Genomic DNA, 13,900 nt, shown 5'->3' on the forward strand with positions numbered 1-13,900 from the left:
ACGAGCTGCGCAGGTTACGTAGTAAAATGCGGTATAGACAATTGTTGTTGAGATATTGTAATTTATCACATTTACTATACGGACTGCGCAGCTCGTTTGTGCGGAGTAGTAGCTTTATACCCTAACTGTTGAAATCCTATACGATTACTCGGTCCAACGCCATCATGACTCAACCTTGGAACTCCCGGGAATTGGGCCATGGTTAGGCCGAGTAAACTTTTCCTATTCATGCATGACCTTGGAATGACAATATAAACTCGGATTTACTAATTAACTGCCTGGCGGAGCACTTGAACATTATTGATCATTTAGCCAAGGTATAATAACTACCTAGGTGCCTAAGTAGTGTTCGAAGGTTCTCTTAAAAAAAAAAAGGTGGGAGTGGTCCGAGGAGTTGCGGATACGGCATGAAATAATAGTAATCGAAGGTTAAATCTTGATAACATTGAACCTTGCAAGGGGGGTCGAACCTCGATAATAGAATACCCTTCCATGGATGAAACATAATACTTTTCGAAAACATCTACTTTATACCTTTTCTGACAGGGAGTTAGTACGATTGGTGCCAAGTAGAATCAATGGAAACATTGAACTGTTGTTATAGGAGGATTGAAGTTAGTGTCACGAGTAGAACGTTAATATTAGAACCATTTTACACATTCTTTTTATTGTATGCATATTTTGCACAAGAGGGAAACATCTAAAAAATATAGGAAAGATATCTACAATAACATCTGAAAGAAGATCTGAAAGACCACCAAAAAAGACTTCTGGACTTGGCAAGGACTTGTTTGTTAGTTATATGTATGCGTTGTATCTCGTGCTAGGCAGCAGAGCCTCATTCCCCATTTCCCCACCTCTTCTTTTCTACCCTGTGAACTACCTAGGTATCATAAATTATTGCTCTTGACCTAACATCAACTTATTACATATCTACATATCTACATATTGTAGTCATCTCCATCTCCATCCCATTTCATACTGACCCCTTGAAGCCTGTCCAAAATGGAGCCGCCTCACCCTCCAGGCAGCACCCCCCGGGAAGAAATCGAAAGCCATCTACTCCCACATCAGCAACAACAAAACCAGCAAGAACCCAATATTGACCTTGCAAGAGAATCTGACACTATCTCAACCCTTACAAACACTCCCGGTACCCCTATAGCGCTCCCAACGAGTACCCCGCATTTTCAAAAATCACCTTTCAACTTTACAACGACGCCATTTCTACTTCTTCTCCATGGCGCAGATACACTGGTGTTTATTGACCCTTCTCCTGAGACAATCCAATCCAAGTTGCCTCTTTCCGTACAGACAGTTCCCCATCGCATCCACAGTGAAAGATTATTGGCTACAGGCTCGGCTTACTTCAAACGACTCTTCAATCCGCAAATGCAAACTCGGGTCCAAAAGCGACGCGGCTTGACTGGAAAACTACCAGATGGAATTCAATATGTCTTGGACCTCACACCTCCAACTCTAGACGAAGATGCAGTCATCTTCCTAACCGAGCTTTCATGTCCTATGAGTATCAGGACTTGGGCCTCGAAACAGAGAATGTGGAACTTGCCACGGTCCTGTGTTGGAGGACAAGATGAGTTGGAGTCCGTCGAGCAGCTCACACAATTCCCTACAACATCCCCTGAGCCCGGGACCGATACCTGTGGCGACCATCTACGTGAACGTATGAAAAATGAGCCGATTGAAGCCTCATCTGAACCGCAGGACAAATTTTCAGAATCACGGCCTAAAATAGTAGAGCAGAAAAGCCTGCCGGTGGAATATTCAGCCTCCCGTCATCGTGAAGGCATCGAGCACATTCTCCACGTTTTGGAAGGACTAAACCCTAGAATAGACACTCCTTGCAAGATGTGGACTTTTTTTGCGCTCGCCAAAATATTGGACGTGGCTACGGTGCCGGCCATCTCTGACCACATCATCTCGTGGTTCTACGAGCTCAACAACAGTCGGTTCATTGAGCTTCATCCCGATGTGACATATCGAGTGGCATGCGGTATCAAGTCTCCCTACCTCTGCCGAGATGCTTTTATTGAAATGGTTGGAGATGAAGCCCTGCTGTACCTGATCCGGGCTACATGTTTCAAACCGATCGGGTCAATGGAAAGCTTGGTGCGGAGCCATATTTCCGATATTCTAGACGACACAGAGGTGCAACGTATCGAATATGCCAGCAAGAGTTTTGGTGACTACGTCGTTCGGTGCTTCTTACAGTTGGCCGGACATGAAATGCCCTGGTTGGCACACATTACTGAGTTCCAGAAGCTTACGCGCCATCTTCAACTTTATCCTACAGACCGTGGAGTCGTATATCCACTGATCGTGACGCTGAAGGAATTCATTCGTGACCGCATCTACGGGGCATTAATCAATGAAAGAGACACAAATCGCTCATTCCATGTGGCGCCAAACTTGGAGAGATCCGAAAACGCATACCACCGATGGGGCATAGACAAGGGATTTGTCCTCCAGCGATTAATCGGGAAAAGCTTCTGGGGCGCACTGCTATCCCTAGATCTCTACCAAGATTCCACCTCTCGCAAGGAGTCTCATTCTTCAATAGCGGAAATTGGCAATGGCTCACCAGCCTTTGGTGGTGAAACTGCAGCAATGATCCGCCACGTGTCGCCCGGTGAAGTTCGACAGATGAGCCATGTGTTCAATGAAACGGTTAGAACTAGAGCGCAGGCTCGCCAGGAGGAAGAGGCTCTAGCTGCCAGACATGCAGGTGGTCATTTTACGACGGAGATGACTATCAACGTCCGGAAGGCAGAAACCGGAATCAAGGTCGGCAGCACCTTTAACAACGGCCCATTCCTCAGTCCCATTCCTGCTCCCACCCCTAACCCATGTCTTCCGCCTGCATCTCGAATGCCACACAAGACAGACATCTCAGCCGTGTTCAACGAAAGCACATTCAAAGATGAGGTTTATTCTTTCCTGAGACAATACGCACTAGAGATGTTGCAGCACCGCGGCCCACCCACAATTCGACACGAACTCACAGATATCCTAACCTGCCTCACATACAACGAATTCCAATACCTACCTCTATGGGCGGGCGGAAACGACGATGAAACGGGCGGTGTTTTCACCGACCTGATCGTTCCCGCCACGGACGTCGGCGGATTCTCAGCTCCGGGGCCTGCCGTGCACAATGGCAGTGTTACCTCGAATGATTCTCTCAGCGAGATCGAGCATAGTGACGCCCAGAGCACTATTTGTGGCGCGTCCCATAATGCCACTTACAGTCATGCTTCGGATATCATGTCCGTGGACTCTACCGACTATTCACAGTTTAGGGTCAAGCGTGAGAATCATGAGAGCTATGATGAAGTCCGGTCGGAGGGTGAGATATCATCGCTGGTTGGCCTGACCACCGACGATGGTGAATACGAAACACAGAGCGATGATACCATTACCGTGGATGTGGGATCGCCTGAGCCTTCCTTTGCTGGTATTTCCGATGATATCGAAGTGGACAAAGTGGAAGACGAAGAAGGTAATGATACTGAGTTCGAATTCATCGATGTCCACAACTACTTTTAAATAACCAGATGGTTTTCTTTCTTTCCTTTGTTTCCTTCTTTCTTTATTTTTATTTTTTTTTTCGACAGGAGGTAGAGAATCAGAATGTGAGCATAGGAAAGAACATCGCTCAAGATGGCGTCTAAGTTACTTCTCTATTGCGTCTGCGCGAACTGCCCAGGTGCAAAAGCTACCCAGGGACTCTATTGTAGGCACATCTATAGTAAATCTAATATACGTCGTTTTCCTATTCCTCCGTTACCTTCATTTTGTCCTCCAACGACCCGAGATAGGCCCTCTGACCAGCCTCTATATGATACTCCTCAAATTCTCCAGCGCTTCAACGGTGTCAGGATGATCCTTCCCAAAAATTCTTTCTCGATGCGCAAGCACCGTCTCCGCCAACTCTTTCGCAGCATCCAGCTTGTTCTGCGATTGGTATATGACACTGAGATCGAGCATGGCGGAGATTGTCTGTGGGTTGTCCCTGCCAAGGGTCTCTTCCATTAAATGTAAAGCCCGAGATACTAGAGCTTCGGCCTCGGGCATTAATCGTAGCTCGCGATACGTCACTGCGAGATCGACCATGGCGACCATCATGCGTCTATCGCGACCCATCCCAGCCTTTTCCATCCCGCTTATGGCCTTTTCTCCGAGGTTCTTAGCCTCTTCTAGGTGGCCTTGATTTCTGATTGTGTAGCACAGTTTCCTCATAAACACAAGTGTTTCGGGATGTGTCTCGCCGTGCACAATCTCGCTGATTCTCACTACCTCCTTTCCGATATCCTTGGCATCTGACCATCGAGCTTGATCTTGATATGTAGATGCAAGGCTTACTAGAGCGGTGAGTGTTAAGGGATCGTTCATGCCAAATGACACTTGGCAAGTAGTGGCAACCTCTTGTCCAAGCTTTTTGGCATGGTCCAGCTTCCCTTGGTTTCGATACGTCGAAACGAGGCTCATTTTCCATATTAATAGCGATTCATCCGTTGGCGATAGTACTTCCCCAGCGATGTCGACTAGCTGGCGCGCAATCAATTCTTCCTCTTCGTAGCGACCAAGGTTCGCATATGAGTCGGCTATGTCATTCATAGCATCCAAGGTCCACGAATGTCTCGGACCAAGCATCAGCTTCTTCTTCTCCAACATCTTTAGATCAAACTTCAGGGCCTCGACCCAATTCCCCTGGCTCTTGTATGAACACGCGATGTTGCTCATATTCGTCAGTGTAGCGGAGTGGTCCTCGCCGAGCTTCATATTTCTGATCGCCGGCACTTGCTCTAAGAGTTTCGCGGCCTCCTCCAATTGGTCCCGCTTCCAATAAGTTGACACGAGCTTGTTCATGCTTTCCACAGTCAATGTGTGCTCCAGCCCCAGAATCCTTTTATTGTTCTCCATTTCCTGGAGCTCATTGTCCACTTGGCCTTGAGTTACTGGCTGATTCTCTGCCTCGGGGCTTTCGAGTCGATCATATGATTCCGAACCCTCACTCAAAGTTTGACCTCTCTCCAACACTGAAGATCTTTGGTTTGTTGGTATATACTCCAATGATGATCTCCCTTGATGGTCAATTACCACAACTTGCTGGAACTCATTTGACTCCCCCTCGCGGGCTGCGTTTTCATTTTTTTCTGGATCGGGATGGGGCAGAACAAAAAGAGAGAGTTCCCGGAGATGTTGGGCTAGGTGCTGCTGAAAGTGACTCGGATTTGTAATGGGAAGTGTCGTACACAGGGGGCATTGCTGTGCAGAAGATGTAGGTCGTTCGGACAGTTTCACCACCGCCTCCCGCTGGTCTTCAGGAAGTACTCCGGTATGAGTATCCCCAAGATGATTCCGGAATAAAGCCTCGGATTTGAAAGCATATGAGCATATATTACAAATCCACTCTCGCCGATGGAATTGTCGTTCATGCTCACTCCATTCCGTGTAGCTGTCGTACAACTGGTTGGATTTGACACAGTCTCCGAATGTGCAGATATAGGGCCGCAAGTCACTGTATACGTGATACTTCCAGTCTTTATCCAGATCCTCGAGCTGGATTGTCTGGTAACAATATGGGCAGATAAATGGTGGGATCTGGGTTGTGTTCACCACGTCTGCTGGCGGCGGTGGCGCTATCAAGGCATGTGCCTGGCCACCGGCGGTCGAGGTCGTTGCAGAGAGCTTTGTTTCTCCCGAATCAGATCCATCTTCTTTATCCCTACCGTAGACCGTGTCATCCTGTGTCCATTTTCTAGAAATGCTTCGAGTTCCTGTATCCCTGGTCGACTCCTCTTGGACCTCTGTGACCTTTTGCACGGCTACACCAACATATTCGGAAATCTTTTCCTTGTGTTCCTTGTAGTATGCGAGAAGTTGACGGCGTTCTGTGTTTGCTTTGCCGAGGCGTTGAGCGAGCGTACTATTCTGTGGAATGTTGTATTCGTCTGACACACGTTGGATGTCGTAGAATTCGAAATGGCCAAGTTCAATACGCGACACTTGAGCTGTGCGATACCGATGTGCTGGATTCTGAAGAGTCAAGGAGAATTTGTAACTGCAATGCGTCAGTGTCAGTGCTCTTCGGACAAGGGTAACTTACAGGCTGGCAATTGTATATTGAATGTCGAGCATATATTCGTCCAGATTGGAGTGCTCGGCACTCTCTGCTTTGACCTGATCCCAAAACCCGTCTGAATCCGAATCATCTGCGTCCAACTCGTCCATTTCGGAGCCAGCAGAGGCGTCATCGAGATTGAAGGACTCTCCATTTGCCGAGAAAAAAAGAGATCGCTAGGTAGAATAAGTAACGATTCGAGTGTTCAAATTGAGGTTATTTCAAATACCTCCTTGGATGGCTTCGATAATATCCCTGATATGGTTTTGAACCTCTCGATGTAAGTCCGAGGCCTCTCGAAGTCGGTAGTCCAAAGATAATCTGTCTGTCTGTGTGCGATGTGCCCCGAAATTTCCAGCCCACACCCGTAGCATGCCCATCTCATCCTGCACCTTCAGGCGGATCTCATTTTGTTCACCTGGAATAGAATCTAGCAGTTTGTGGAAGTCGCGAATGCATAGCGCAACGAGGGAACTCGTCGATGGGTCTCTCTCTAACTCCATCTTAAACACCAGCCCGGGGCCAAGGCGGATGCTGAGGCGAAGATGAGGTGTCTGCTGCCGGTACAGCTTTGAATGCCGGAGTAGGTGGTCACAGAGTGTGTACAGCCATGAGAGAATGAGAGAAGTTGAGAGAAGTTGAGATCAATTGCCTGTCTCGGGTTGGCGCGTAATTGCCATAGCGGGGTTGTTGTGCTGTCCATAGCGCCTACCCCCATCCCACTCCAAGATACCTTCCTTCTTTATTTTTCCAAGGCATTTCAAGACATTTCCTTTTGCCCTCTGGTCTATGTCTTTCTCGATATGAGTGGTTTCGAGATAGTTGGAGTTGTTCTGGCGGTCTTTCCGGTTATTACCCATGGCCTCAAGTTCTATTCCGAAGGAACTGGCTTAGTCAACGACTTCTTTCACTATCAACATGTTTTGAAACGCATCGGTCGAGGTCTGGCTCGCGAGCAGACCAGCTTTAGCAACTCTTGCAGGCGATTCATGGAGGATGTTGCCAATCAGTGCGGAGTTGGGGAAGAAGAGATAGCCGAGATGATGCAAGACCCAACAGATCCCCGATGGCGGGAAGGAGATCTTGTCAAGGAACATGTCTTCCGTCAAAAGTCTGTGCAGGAATATCTAGACACGGTGGAGGATATGAACGAAGAGCTGGCGAAGATCAGGGATTTGACTGCGATAGATGCAGGCGACGGTCGAGTAAGCTTATTGTCAATTGGCTTCGCTGCTGATTCTGACTTAAATATCCCATTTAGTCCAAACCGCTCGATAAAAAGTCTCGCCGCCGGCAGTGGAAGAAGATCATCCTCGTGCTCAAAAAGGACGATATCACCCGACACCTTGAAGAAGCCGGGCGCCTGAACAACTTTCTAGCGCGATTGACAGAGCAAAATCAGCCTATGACCGCTACACGCCATGTTTCACGCAGAAACACCAAGCACTATGTGCGGATCCGTTCTCACGCTATTGATCTGTATGAGATATTCCAGAACAAATTTCCAGCATCACCTAGCTGCAATTGCATGCTGCGGCACGATGTGAATATGAAACTAGAATTCCGCAGTGCGAAAACTACTGCAAAAGGCCTCTATTTCCACGCTATATTTACGTCCAATATTGCGTTTTCATCGAGAAACTGGCGAGAGATTGAGATGGAGCCTTGGAAAACGAATGAAACAAAGCTCTGTCGGGATACTGATCGTCATAGCCAAGTGAGATTTGCCGATCCACCCTCCCCAACAGCATCCGATTATGAAGACATCTCCGACCTATGCGCAACAATCATAGGGCCGTCCTCATCACGGGATTGGCTGGGCTTCATCACAAGTGAGAAAGGCCAACAGCATCGTATCAGGTCTATGGATTACCATCAAAGACTACTGGACTTCAAAAACATTGATACAGTATCCCTGGCCCAAGTTCTGCGTGATAAATTATTCCGTCAAGAGCAACGATCTCGGCTGGGATTAAAGTTAGCTTCTTCGGTGATGCAGCTACATACTACGGATTGGTTAACAGATTTCTGGAGCAAAGATGATATCTTGTTCCTGCGTTCCTTGGATGCCACAGTTGACTTCGACGGCCCGTTGATTCGACGCAGCTTTGAAACTCGGAATATGGACTTGACTGATATATCCCAAAGTCTTCCAAAACCCTGGTTGAATGCATCGATTCCATGCCTATTTTCACTGGGGATTGTTCTCTTAGAGCTTTGGTACCGAGAATTGTTTGAGAACCTGAAAAATGAAGCTGAAAGAAAGATGGTGTGTACCATCCATAGCCACCTCGGATAGCTTACAGGTCTGACTTCACAATCTAGCCACCAGAATTCTCCGACCCTTTGGCAGCGCGACGCTTGGCCAATGAGATGGACTCTGGCCCGAACTATAAGAACAGTGTCTTGCGGTGTATATCTGGACTAGACGCGGTATACACATCACTGACAGAAGAGAAGTTCCAAAATGAGGTGGAAGAGAAGATTCTTTCCCCTTTGGAAGAGGACTTGAAATTTTACTGCGACATAAAATCAATAGAGGATTGCATATAACACAGAGCCAAATCGACTACTGAGAGCCCTGGCGCTGCTTTTTGGTCCGTCTGGGCTCCCGACTCATTGATCCAGAGGGTCCTTGCCTTTAGGACACCCTCCAGTTCCCGAACTAGATAACTAGATGGACAAGAAGTGGAGGACGAGTTGCTCTTCACATCGCTAGGCCGTGACCCGGTAAGTGTTCTGGATTATTAAATTTACATTGATCAGGGTTGAAAGCAAAATAGAAGATCTCATTCATCACTCTGGAACTCGTCACTTAGTTGTGTATATTGAGCAGATCGATGATAGACAAATCCACCCGCTAAGTACCTTTGCATGACATATCCAATCGCGCCTTCTTCATCCTCCATAGCTTTCCATTTCCTCCACTCCGTTTCATCTTGATATTCTTTGCGAAAATGGCATAACGCAAAATCGATCATGAAAACCTTGAAACCATTGTCCATGTTCCTGTGCAGAATACAATTCCTCGGTTTGACATCCTGGTTGAGTATCCCTCGATCACCGATAAGATGAACAATCCGAATGGCGTCTTCACAGATACTCTGCCAGCATTCCATGGGGGCATGCATAGCAGTATCGCTTAATGAAACCCCTACGATGTACTGCAAAAGGATACCAGGAACATCCACATATTGACTGATGGGTGCTGTCTGCTCGCAGGTGGAATGGGGCACCGTGACGCATGCAAACAGTCGGGGTATATCGTTCCCTTGTAAATCCTTTAGGGTGTTGTACACTTCGACTTCCGTCTCATAGAGGCCTAGCATAAGATGATGGAGATAGGCTTCGAATTGCAAATCGTTCCAATCGTCCCCTTCTTGTTCTGCTAGTTCGGTGTTGGCCTTGAGCTCGGTGAATAATTTTAATGCACCACCATCGAGAATGAATTGATGATATTCCTTTTCGATATCCGAGGTCCAGGGACAGACTTCTCGCTCTTCCCTAATTGTTCTTGCAAAACGTCGGTCAAACAGCTTCAGTATCACATCACCTTCTAAAGCCAAAGAAGAAGATGCTAGTCGTACGACCATTGTAGAGGAAAGGGTGAATGGTTCAAAGACCTTGATGATTCTGGCGTCTGTTGTTTGTTCATCGTAGGGTGTCTTCAGCTGTAATTTGATTGTATTTCCGACGAAATAAGGAGAACTGTTTATTTAGTTAGTCTCTCAAGAGGCTTGTAGGGATGGGACGCACTTGATTCCTTCGTGATCCATTGGTGATTGGGAGTTAGTGCTTGCGAGAATAGTAGTGTAATATTTGTGAATTGATGCTTTGGAGAAGCTTCGAGTGTTCATAGCGCGCAGAGTCCTTCAAAGCAGGTGTCTGCAATGTACCATGTCTTGGCAGGCGACAGCAAGTGTTCCAGATATGCAGGCGATGTCCACGGGTAGGTCTACGGGCTTTGTAGAAGCTCAGGCTGGGCTGTGTGGGTTGTGTCGCCGTACTGACGCTTTCTGAAAGACATGGGCAACAACTCCAGGGCTACCTACGGAGCACATAGTTAACCACCTCGGTAAGGCGCCGGGGCACCGGGGCACCTGCAGGTGGGCATTGAGGTGGGCTGACTCAGCGGCTTTGCGCGAACTGCCCCAGTCAACGGGTGCAAGGTACTCCAGATTGCAAGACCTTAACTACTTAGCTCCTATACCTGAGTATTACACAAGCGCCTGGAAACTGCAGGCTCTTCTGTCACTTGGACTATTACTCCTCTTTTTTTCCCCCTACGATCCCTCTATATTTGAGGTCACGGCCACTGACATCATATCACTATGGCTTCATCCTCCAAGACGAGCTCTTTGCTCTAGTAAGTCTTGCCCCACATGATATCTGAGCGATCAAAGAGTCTATTCTTGGACTAACATATAATCTACTTCAGCTCGTGCATCGCCCATCGCACTACTATTCTGGCCGAACACTCCTCACCGGGTAGTTCATCGACCGCCGCCTCGTCACTAGCCTCCATCATCCTCCCAAAGATCACACACGACAAGCCACAAAAGCTCACCTTCACCCATGAACGGCTTTTTGTCCATTACATTGCCGACTCGCCAACAGGCAGCCAATCTGAGGATGGCAACATCGCAGAGCCCAACTCACACGCTCCCCTGAGCTTCGTGGTAGTTGCATCGGCAAGCAAGGCCGCCGCATCCCATTCGCCTACCTACTAGAGATGAAGCGGAAGTTTTTAACAACCTACGATCCATCCACAACCGAGTTCGCCTCACTGCCCGCCTACGGCTGCGCTGCCTTCAACAACGAGCTGCGCTCTCTCCTACAAGCCTACAACACCGCCCCACCAGCAGACTCGCTCGCATCAGCCCGGCGCGAGATCGACAGCGTCCGCGATATAATGACCGAGAATATTGAGCGGGTCCTGGAGCGCGGCGAGCGCATTGATCTGCTGGTTGACAAGACGGATCGGCTTGGCGGGAGTGCGCATGATTTCCGGATCCGTAGTCGGGGACTGCGGAGGCGGATGTGGTGGAAGAATACTAAGTTGATGATTATGATGGTAGTCGTCGTCATCTTCTTGCTATATCTGTTCATTGGCATGGGATGTGGACTACCTGCATGGGGCAAGTGTGTTGGACACTAGCGCAGCTTCGGATGGCTAGTCGAACATTTCAGCGAGCGTGCTTTATTCTTCAAATATCCAGGTTCTGGGGTTGCTTCGGTTTCCGACTTCCTCATGAGACACGATGCGATGGTTATCTGCTTTCCTACTTTTTCTGAGTTTGCTCCGCTTTTACTCCTGGTTTATCTTCCTACTCGGATTTGTATATTAAATCTATCTGACTTGTATTTCAGTGTATCGAATTTTGCATGCCCCTAGGACTGAGTGATGGAAAGTGTTTGGTGTCTAACCTGTGGGTTTGGTATGTCTCACGTCGCCTGCCTGTCAAGGCTTTAGCTGTGTAAATGGTGGATTTCTTGTTTATTGGCATGTAAATACAATTTATTCAATAGGCCATGGTATCTCATGGACAGATTAGCTATCATATGTAATTAGATTTTACCACTGACTCGGCTAGGCATGGCGAAGAATATACATCGGATCCAGGGCTTAATATGTAGTTGTACATCTAAGTTAAGTCACTAGAATTCCTCCAATTTGTTAAAAGAGACCACGATCTTACTCGAGTGGATATACGATAGAACAGCAAAGCTACTAGTGTCGAGGGCGCATTACATTTTGCTCATCTCCATAGCCATTGCAATCTGCTGCTCTGCACGATGTACAGCTAGCTGAAGCATAAGAATTGCGTAAGACGAATGCTAGGAAAGCTGAAAGGAAAGATTGATGCAAAGAAAAGTAAACCAATTGATTGATAAGAAGTATCTATTATCCCCCGCATCGAAGATATAGAGCCGGCTCCTACAATCTACAGCCTATATATCCTCCAACTGGAGTAAGATATGTACCTCACCATCAAACCCACTTCGTCCTTGCCCGAAAGCATCAGAGCGAGTCTGCAGGTAAGACAGAGGCTACCAGCTTCCCAGTAGCCCTGTGGTTTTGTTTACGCCAAGTGTTTACCTCTTCAACCATAGGGTCCGTCCTAAAAGGCGCGAGATTGACGAGGAGATAATAAGGCGGTCTAGTTTCCAATATCTCCAATACGGAGGAATTGGGATTGGAAGCGAGTGGAGAGGTCGCTACAAAATCGAGCAAAGGGAAGAAAGAAATGCTAGATCGGACGAGCTGCAAACTGGACACGGAACGGAATGGCCTGAAGATTGAGCTGTAGCATTTGACGGACGTTCCTATGTGCGCGGGAGACGTAAGGAAAAGAACGCCGGCTGCGCAAAGTGAATTGCCTTGCGAGCACCGACTCCGGATAGAAGAAAAAGGAAATTTTGTTCATTTTTCATTCATCGCAATGCACCTGGTTTCAGAAACTTTACCCTGATCATAGCAGGTGGGAAACTCCGTTTCTCAAGAGTCCTTCAAATGAACCCGCGCCGTCAACCGCCATTGCAACATGAACCTATACCCCACACGTAAGAAATCCCTTAAGCCGACTTGCTCTTGACAGCCTCACGACCCTTGGCCATGCGCTCAATGATCTGCTCACGGTCCTTGTCGAGGTGCAGCTTGGTGATGACGACCTTGGAGGGGTGGAGGGGAATGGGCACGCTCTGGCCGTTGCTCTTGTCGCGAACGATCTAAAACCGCAGTAAGTATCCACCGCAATGACTGTCATGTGAATTCGAATCGTACCTTCTCGACGAAGATGGAGAACTTAAGACGGTAGACGTTGGTGATCTTTCCCTCACGTCCCTTCTGCGAACCTCTGGCAACAACTGCATATAGTAGTCAGTTTCATGATCTTGAGAAGAATCTCAGGTTGCATCAAGGATAGAACTCACCGACTTCGTCGTCCTTGCGGATAGGAATGGAGCGGATCTGTTACAGAACACTGGTTAGAATTGTTCTGTATTGTGTGATGCTGGCGACTGTATCGTCCTAGTTTCCAATCCCGAAAACTCGACTCGAACAGACGCACATTCGATTTGGAGGTTCAAGTGGTACATACTCCGTACTTCTCCTTAAGTTCCTTGGAGACGGGGGCGCTGAGGATAACACGGCGCTCGCTGGAGGGGGCCTGGAAGTGAGCCTTGCGAGACTTGCTCCGCGAAGAGGCGATACCTGGAGGAGACACCATCAGTATTGAAAGTTGAAGATTGGCGAAAATTCGTATCGATAGGGGTCGGGCAGTTGTAAATCAAATCGGCGCAAGGCGAGATGCGAGAGAGTACGCACCGTGGGTTCGGACAGCCATCTTAAAGGTCGTGAGTGGGAAGTGAACGGGTGTCGTTGGCGTTGGTCGAAGAGAGGATCTTTTCTTGTGTAGCCGAATATTCCAACTTGGATCCGGATTGTGTGCTTACTAATTTCCCGCTAAGCCGTCTCAGGGCTTGCAACTAGACACCTAATAAACAAGGCAGAAACCCCTCGTTATATGATTGGTTGATGATGAGACCCACCTCCGACGCGCTTCTCGATGCGCCTCGACAACATCTGCGGCAGACCAGCTCTTTGGCCGCACCTTCTTCGGGACTGTAAGGACTTCCTTCCTAATTTCTTCAACTTTGGTCCCAATTTGCGTTTCATAGACTTTTTGTCATTACTTGTTATACCCGGCCTTTCCCTATTCGGCCGTGATTCAATCCCTCCATGCGCAACGTATT

General features: G+C 47.9%; 6 protein-coding genes across 6 annotated transcripts; 3 read left to right on the forward strand and 3 right to left on the reverse strand.

The window, feature by feature from the left end:
- Positions 1 to 1,005: 1,005 nt before the first annotated feature.
- N7519_005056 (uncharacterized protein) lies at positions 1,006 to 3,567 on the forward strand (the record flags this gene model as incomplete). Its single annotated transcript, XM_057291832.1, has 1 exon — positions 1,006 to 3,567. One exon carries the CDS (start codon positions 1,006 to 1,008, stop codon positions 3,565 to 3,567), a length of 2,562 nt encoding a protein of 853 aa, XP_057146643.1.
- A 288-nt stretch (positions 3,568 to 3,855) lies between these two features.
- N7519_005057 (uncharacterized protein) lies at positions 3,856 to 6,255 on the reverse strand (the record flags this gene model as incomplete). The annotated part of the gene is made up of 2 exons (XM_057291833.1): positions 3,856 to 6,085; positions 6,218 to 6,255. The coding sequence occupies 2 exons, from the start codon at positions 6,253 to 6,255 to the stop codon at positions 3,856 to 3,858; spliced, it is 2,268 nt and encodes a 755-aa protein (XP_057146644.1).
- Positions 6,256 to 6,948: 693 nt separating this feature from the next.
- N7519_005058 (Synaptobrevin) lies at positions 6,949 to 8,698 on the forward strand (the record flags this gene model as incomplete). The annotated part of the gene is made up of 3 exons (XM_057291834.1): positions 6,949 to 7,350; positions 7,407 to 8,414; positions 8,471 to 8,698. 3 exons carry the CDS (start codon positions 6,949 to 6,951, stop codon positions 8,696 to 8,698), a joined length of 1,638 nt encoding a protein of 545 aa, XP_057146645.1.
- A 236-nt stretch (positions 8,699 to 8,934) lies between these two features.
- On the reverse strand, positions 8,935 to 9,921 carry N7519_005059 (uncharacterized protein; the record flags this gene model as incomplete). Its single annotated transcript, XM_057291835.1, has 2 exons — positions 8,935 to 9,853; positions 9,902 to 9,921. 2 exons carry the CDS (start codon positions 9,919 to 9,921, stop codon positions 8,935 to 8,937), a joined length of 939 nt encoding a protein of 312 aa, XP_057146646.1.
- A 546-nt stretch (positions 9,922 to 10,467) lies between these two features.
- On the forward strand, positions 10,468 to 11,303 carry N7519_005060 (synaptobrevin family protein; the record flags this gene model as incomplete). The annotated part of the gene is made up of 3 exons (XM_057291836.1): positions 10,468 to 10,511; positions 10,584 to 10,824; positions 10,878 to 11,303. Exons 1-3 carry the CDS (start codon positions 10,477 to 10,479, stop codon positions 11,301 to 11,303), a joined length of 702 nt encoding a protein of 233 aa, XP_057146647.1. The 5' UTR covers positions 10,468 to 10,476.
- A 1,120-nt stretch (positions 11,304 to 12,423) lies between these two features.
- N7519_005061 (60S ribosomal protein uL24) lies at positions 12,424 to 13,554 on the reverse strand. Its single transcript, XM_057291837.1, has 5 exons — positions 13,473 to 13,554; positions 13,246 to 13,358; positions 13,079 to 13,115; positions 12,930 to 13,012; positions 12,424 to 12,874 (listed from the first exon to the last, which is right to left on the reverse strand). Exons 1-5 carry the CDS (start codon positions 13,489 to 13,491, stop codon positions 12,722 to 12,724), a joined length of 405 nt encoding a protein of 134 aa, XP_057146648.1. The 5' UTR covers positions 13,492 to 13,554; the 3' UTR covers positions 12,424 to 12,721.
- Between the last annotated feature and the right edge of the window lie 346 nt (positions 13,555 to 13,900).

This window comes from Penicillium mononematosum, assembly GCF_028829835.1.
Source record: "Penicillium mononematosum strain IBT 11891 chromosome Unknown utg000003l:1.0-8172316.0:1.0-8177699.0, whole genome shotgun sequence".
Taxonomy (NCBI): domain Eukaryota; kingdom Fungi; phylum Ascomycota; class Eurotiomycetes; order Eurotiales; family Aspergillaceae; genus Penicillium; species Penicillium mononematosum.

Coding starts and splice junctions, on each gene's coding strand:
- N7519_005061 (XM_057291837.1), bottom strand. Junction 13,013..13,078: donor CCGCAAGGACGACGAAGTCG/GTGAGTTCTATC, acceptor TACTATATGCAG/TTGTTGCCAGAGGTTCGCAG. Junction 12,875..12,929: donor TCTCCATCTTCGTCGAGAAG/GTACGATTCGAA, acceptor CTGCGGTTTTAG/ATCGTTCGCGACAAGAGCAA.